Raw genomic sequence first — 7,248 nt, 5'->3', positions numbered from 1 at the left:
AAAGCTAATATGCCTTTAGTCTCACTACACACACACTCTTAGACATACAAGCTGACTGCTCTGAGCAACTGCTGGTCTGGTATTTATTTAGCCGTGTGTCCCCTGTTAACTCTGGTGTCTAATGAAACCCAGAGAAAACCCCTAATTTCTTTTCCATCTCATATAGTTTGCAATTTTGCAGCTATTAAGCCCAGATCCTGTTTAAGGTGTTTCTGTCATTTCTGTTTATTCAGGCTCAAAATGTTGGTCCACTTCCCAGAAAGTAGCCTGTGAAGATTTAGAAAGAGCCACGCTGTAAATGTAGGTTTCTCCTGTGCTCCTCCTCTTTACCACAGCTTTATTTCCACAGCTTGACGTCAGTCGGTTAACATCATCTACAGCTGGCCGCCTGACAGAAGACAGTAGCGAGGAGGCCCCTCTGGGACATGGAGCACTAACTGATGTTCAGAGGCAAGTGTTAAAAGGTTGTAACTAAGTTAGAGATACGAGGGAGTGTGAGATGGAAAGAGAAACTGAAACACTGGGGAGAAAAGAAGCTGGAGAAGAAGTGGATGTGCTTGGTCAACCAGGCTAAATTACACTTCTATGCATCCCTCTATCCCTCTATCTGTGGAGAGCCTATTATGTAAACAGACTACATTTACTACATCTTACATCAGAGAGTCCAAGACTTGTTGAAGCATCCAGTCCTGAGGCACCCTCTGAAAGCCTCACTCTCCATTGTTGCTTGAATAGCAGACTAATAAAAAGAGAATTACACAACTGAACTCAACCCAAAGAAATAAAGTGCCAGTCTGGATCCTGAGACTGCACAAGGGTTCATTCAGTGTTAACCATTCCAGACTTTGGTTGTGTTTTCTAGGAACTACAATGCACAAGGAGAATGTGCGTTAAAGTATTTTAATGTTCACTCCGTCTCCTTTTGACAGGTTAGGAATGTGACTGGAGGAGGGTAAAACCTGCAACTGTGTACTGAGAGCTCTGGGCTGGAGGCCAGTTCAGTAAAGGGCAGAACAAGGACTGTAGAGAAAAGTCTAAATGACATGTCCTGAAATGTGGGCCCTGAACTCCTCAAAAGGAGAGCTGGGACCAAAACACACTGACGGTGAATGCCAGGTCGCTATCTTTTATAAGTACACAACTAAAAACGTTTGTTTTAATGTTAATATCTGAAGGTTGTGCCGCTGATACTGTAAATTAAACCTGCAAAGTGACGGACAGATTTCTCATAAATCTCAAAATTAATAAAGCATCCCACCAGTATTGGTGTCAGTTTTCAGGCTGTGTAATTCAATTATCATGGCATATGTCAGACAAACTAAAGTGTGTGCTCCACTAGATCCACTAGATGGCAATATAAGCACATTACAGATGTACGTTAAACATGCAGGTGTTATTGAGTTTTGACGCTCTTGAAAATATATGACTGAGGTAGAAAATATCAGATTGAAAATAAAATAATGTACTTCATAGAAATGCCAGGTGTGTTTTTCTTGGAATATTTCTTGGATACAGTTGACTTTAAAGAAAAAGATGAATTTTATATATGTATATATCTATATATTCTGTACTAAGCTGTTTTTATATTATATAAAATGTTTAATCATATTCTCTGTAGTAAGAATTGTTCATCCCACTGACTGCACCACGGATCATGAACAGAGAGTTGACTGATGATTATGTTGTATCCACAAAGTTTGCCCATGATAACTTTGCCAGGTCTTTCTCACTGCAGCGGGTCTTGTTTGTAACTGGGTCCGGGTCCGGGTCCACATGCAGCGGCTCGACGCACCTGATCCCTCATGTTTTGGCTGTCACTCAACGTGTTCTTACAGTTTCTGTCATTCACACTCATAGAGAGATCAGTGGAGGTGGTGTCCGTGTGTTTACAGAGCCGATCCCTCTCTCCTCCACCTCCCCTCGCTCCACCTGGCCGGGCGGCTCTGACACTCCGACCGTGGCTCTGCTTGAAAACAAACTGCGGCGGCGGCTCCGGTTACCGGGCCCGATCGATGCGCTGCAGGGTGTCGCGTTGCTTGGAGGTATCGATGGATGGCCGATCGCTATCATAATCACACTTCCCCCCTCTTATCGCTCACCTACTGAATAAAACATCTGCCTTCCTGCTCATGGATCGCTCACCGCCTCCAAAAAATCTGGAAATGTCTCTGAGATGAGTGAAGTAACACGAGAAAAGCGCACGATGATAGGTCCCCAAAGTTGTTTTTATCTCAGGCATCATCTCCAAATAGACCCAGCAGCTATTTGACGGGATTTTGTCAGAGGATGCTGCAACAGATTCACAGTCATGATGGATTAACTGAATAAAGTTACTGACTGGCTCCAGACACTGCTTGGTGGTGCAGCCATGAATCAATGCTGCACAGTTCAAAACCGGTCCAAGACCTTTTGAGGGCTCATGTAGATGTATTTTGGAGTCCTCTAGTGGCTACCAGGCCTGTAATACCAACTATGGATTTTGAGTTGGCTATCTGAGCATAAATAGGCTCTGACTGGATGACAGACAGACTTTGACCCTGCCTGAAAGGTGCAGCACAAACACAGCAGTGGGAAATCAAGTTGTGCCACTAAGCAGTTTCATGTGGTTCAACCTGTTTGACAATATAATGAGACTTTGTCTGTCCTCAATATTTCTATGAGAACTGGCTGAATGGTTCAAGGATTATCTAAATTATGTGGAATATATACTTCACAGTCAACAGATCTTGATCCAATGAGAACTTATAAGGAAACTCCATCACCAGCACTAAGGGAAAGACAATCTTATGGAAGACTGGTTTCACCTCTGTTGTACACAGAGTTGTAATAACTATAGCGTTTCATGTGATTTCAGCAAACCAAATTTTCTTGGACAGTAAAAAGTATTGGCCCCATTTGTTCAAATATTACATGACTGTAAAATGTGAAAACTGACATCTGCAACATGAAACAGAGCATCAGTGTTATGCCCAATATGCTCAGAAGTATTAGAACTAAAGTAAGACATTAAAAAAAAAAGTAAACCAAGCCTTGATAACATTTTCTTTTCCTCCTGCAGCATGTTCCCATCATAAATAATGATCTTCTGTATTCAGGTGTTGGGAATATTGGGGGCTGGACGACTCATTTAGGGGCCTCCTGGTGACCACAGGCACTTAACCAGCTGCTGTATTTCCGCACGCTGCGGGCAACCTTTGCAAAAACTTGTCCACTTTCTATTCCCCGCAACTTAAACTCACTCAAATCTTTATTCAGAGTAAAGATTTGCCTGAAGCAGGAGTGCAATAGGTACTGTCACGTTAATAGGAAAGGTTCACTGAATTAACTCAAATTGTTTCCTCCTGGTGACTGAGTTGTCCTTCTGACCAAGCAATCTTCACCTGGGCGCTGTAATTCAGTGAAGCCTCTTTACCCACACAAGGCTTTTGGATACAAAAGCTTTCAGAAAGTCATATTTTTAATTTTATATTTTAGCATGTAGGCTATCTGTAGCAGAGCAATTCAACACTAATTGATGAAATTTAGCTTAGTAATGTAAAATACACACACACTAATTTTATTTACTCCCACAATCAAAATCCTGTACACTTGACCACTAAATCTGAGAGCACCAAAGAGCAGAGGATTAGGTGCCAACTGTTAGCGAGGGGTAAGGCGAGACTAGCTGTAAAGCTATTAAGACAATTAACAAAGTGGTCAGGAGAGGCTGAGCAGCAGAGATGAACAGCCTGAAATGGAGAGAGATGAGGGTGTGAAGTGACAGTCAGCACATCTGGTCTCATCAATAATGCAGTGGGCCTTTAAACGGCAGTTTGTCGCATATTGAGCGCTGCCGACTGAAATCAAGCCCGACACCTTAGATGCTGTCAGGGGATAGTGAAAGGGTGACAGTGGGGGGAAGGATGCCCAAGAAAAAGGGAGGAAAAAATAACTTTTAACTCTGACACATCTGATGTAGTGCGACTGTGCTCTGAAAGCAAGACAAGAAGATACAGAGACGAGAAACAGAAGAGCACTGGCTCTCCAAATAGTAATTATATGAAGGTAAAAGCAAGTAAAAACATTAAAAAGTCAACTGGATCTATGAATCGCTTTTATTATTAAAATGAAAAACACAGAAGACGTCTGTAGACAAGCAAAATCAGGCTGTTGTGCCTCATCAACTCTCAAAATATTGGAAACATTTAGTCAACACTGTGTTTCTGTTTTTCAGTGAGGAACAGTGACCCAGCAAAAACACAAGTTTACTGAAAAGCCACCGCTTTCAAAACCTTTAGAAAAAAAACAGGAAAAACAAAACAAAACAAAAAACCGACTGGTTCAAGTTCATTTTCCTGTGATAAGAGGATTTCTCAGGACGACGATGACAGAGTCCCCCCTGAGGAACATTTTAGAAATGTAGCGATCCTTATTCACAGGCTTAGACTTCTTCTTTCCCTTCCCACTTTTGGGAACTTCTGTCCACATCTCCTTCACATTCTCTAAGACCATGTTGCAGTGCCTGCAACAACAACGAGGATGCAACACATTAAATGAAAAAGAAAAAAAAACTGTAACTTAACAAGTTACTCTGTGATACTCATATAAAGACAATTTCTCAGTAAATAAGGCACAGTAAAATTTTTCTTAACCCAACTAAACAATGGGGACACACATGCCTAGAACTTCAAAAAGAACTTCATGACTATGCAAAACAATTGTCACTCTCATATAATATTCTTAAATTCAGGTAATTAGTGACTGGTGTTGGTACCTGTCAAAAGCTTTGACTCTTCCGAGCAGCTTCTTGTTGTTGCGACAGTTGATGAGAACCTGTGTGTTGTTCTTGACAGATTGAGTGAGCACGGACAGAGGTCCGGTGTTAAACTCCTCTTCCTCTCGTTTCTGCAGCTCCTCAGGTGTCATCTCTGACTTAGGCTTTGTTAACAGACTCCTGAAAACCACATGAAACAATACAAATTAAAATGTTATTATAAGTATGATCAGAAAGGAAGGATTGTATTGGAAAGGTAGGACATTTTAGCCAATTTATGTATATAAATAAATATAAAAGGTCTACACATGCCAGCTTCTCAGAATCCACCACAGCATCTTCAAATGTCTGAGTTTATCCAACTAGCAGTCCCTAACTCCCAAACTCAAATTAAAGACAAACCTTAAAATATGATGAATTACTAATTCAGCTACTTGTTGATAGACTGACTAATACAGTTTAAATGAACAGACTTGTTGCTATACCTTTTCCATTAGAAAACCTTTAATTATGTGAAACAATTAACTTTCATTTTTAATGTGCCAGTTTGATCACTGCCATTCATTGCCTGCTAATGTTTTTGTTTCTTTCATTATTAATGTATTGAAATAAAACGACATTGGTGTATGGATCCAGCAGGAAAAATTCACAATTAAAGTCACTATGTCCTGCATAACAATATACAGTTGACTTCAAATTTTAATAACACAGATTGTGTTGCCACAGTTTAAAAGGTTTACCATACTGTATACATTCTAGGAGCACAACACCTTAGCTCATTGAAAGTTGTATTTACAAATACAAACCTCTGCAAGAAAACACAAACACACAGACCTGTATAAAAACCTCCTTAACACCTGGGGAAATGTGAATCGTTTCTCTTTACATTCATAAATACATTTAACTGTTTTTTGCCTGTTAGCATCTAGCTAGCTAACTAACTAGTTAGCTAAACTACCTCACTGCCATTGTGTGACTGCGGAGTCGTAGCTATTAAACGAAAGCAGTTTAAAAACTATTTACTAGGCTCGTATTTCGTACGAACATCTACAGACATATCTGGGGCTGGAGATACACAACAACGACATACATACTACAGGTTTAATGGTTTATAGGCTGATGTTACAGTGAACCGGCCTCCGCAGCGCTGCTAACGTTAACGCCACAAAATGCTAACACGATTAGCATCGCAGCTACAGACTGTTACAATTCATAGTCCAAACTCTCATACTGGAACTGAACATTCTCCCAAATACTGGCTGATCATCAGTGATACTTACATGGTTGCTGATTTATATAAACAATTTCCTCAGGTCGTATCCCGCTCGTCTTCTCCGGACGCCTCCGTTTCTGGAACGATTCTGCTCCACAGCGTGGACTCGACGACTTCCGGGTGAGAGAGAGCCGCGCTTCAAAATGTTGCAATAACAACCGGGTTATTACGAAAAGGAGAGAAAATGTGCATCAATAATTAAATTAAAAATCAATCAATCAATCAATAAAACATCTTTTTACTGCTGCAACAATCTGTGATCACATGGTCAATGCAGTGGATCAACTTTATATATCAAACATGTTCTAAAGTGCAATACGTGTTGTATTTTTAACTTCTGGCAATGCAACTTTTCATTTTTATTTTTTACTTCACCTAAAAGCAAACACTTGTTGTTTCCTCCCTACTGACTCTATTTCAATAATACCTAGATTAGTGTTAAAAAAAACAAACTTGACTTGACAACAAATGGCCCCAATCAAAAAGTAATTAAGCTTAAAAAGTAGATTTAACACAGAAACCCTTTACAAGACCATGCTGCATAGTTCATATTTCACTTCAATTTCATGTTTGTAACTAATAAAATTATGTAGGCCAACATAATTACAATTTTTGGGGATATTAGAAGTAAAATACCTATTCCACGCTACAGGCAGGTGTCAGAAGACTGCTGTGCAAAATCAGAAGCTGTTTTACTACTAAAAAAGAGTTGTTTCTTTTAAATTGTCACAGTAAAAGAGATGGCAGCTGGAGCAGCCAAAGTGATACCGCACACCCAAACAGATAACTCTTTGTTTTGCTCTTTAACAACAAGAACCAGAGGAAAGTGTGTGTGTGCGAGAGAGCAAGAGAGAGAGAGACAGCAGTGTAAGCTACATTATAAACAGCAATGAGACATTGAGAGATTGGCTTTCTGGCGAGAGACAGACAGACGCCTAAGGGTGTACAACCCACCCACTTTATTTCAAAGGGTGGCAGATCTACCTGTGGAAGCCACTTGCTGCGGATAATGGCAGCCTGTGTGCTGTGAAGAGAGGCGAGTGCAGGGATTGGCTTTCAGAGCTGTGCTATATCTTTATGAAGCACACCTAACTCGGCCAAAAGACTTGCATCTTAAACTGTGGTGCAGCGAGTCTGAAAACCGAGCTGAGTGTTGCCTGACACTGTGTTTGTGTAGTGATGCAGTAGCCATAAGTGACGGAGACTGCAGTGATCTGAATAC

The 7,248-nt window shown here is 40.6% G+C and overlaps 1 protein-coding gene across 1 annotated transcript; it reads right to left on the bottom strand.

Annotated features, from left to right (window-relative positions):
• Window positions 1–4,076: 4,076 nt before the first annotated feature.
• On the bottom strand, window positions 4,077–6,160 carry snrpd2 (small nuclear ribonucleoprotein D2 polypeptide). The gene is made up of 3 exons (XM_026365201.1): window positions 6,034–6,160; window positions 4,754–4,933; window positions 4,077–4,501 (listed from the first exon to the last, which is right to left on the bottom strand). Coding segments are annotated over exons 1-3 (357 nt in total). The 5' UTR covers window positions 6,036–6,160; the 3' UTR covers window positions 4,077–4,326.
• Window positions 6,161–7,248: the final 1,088 nt, after the last annotated feature.

The sequence above is a fragment of the Anabas testudineus genome, chromosome 13 (assembly GCF_900324465.2).
Source record: "Anabas testudineus chromosome 13, fAnaTes1.2, whole genome shotgun sequence".
NCBI lineage: Eukaryota > Metazoa > Chordata > Actinopteri > Anabantiformes > Anabantidae > Anabas > Anabas testudineus.
This window is presented reverse-complemented; position numbering and strand designations above follow the sequence as displayed.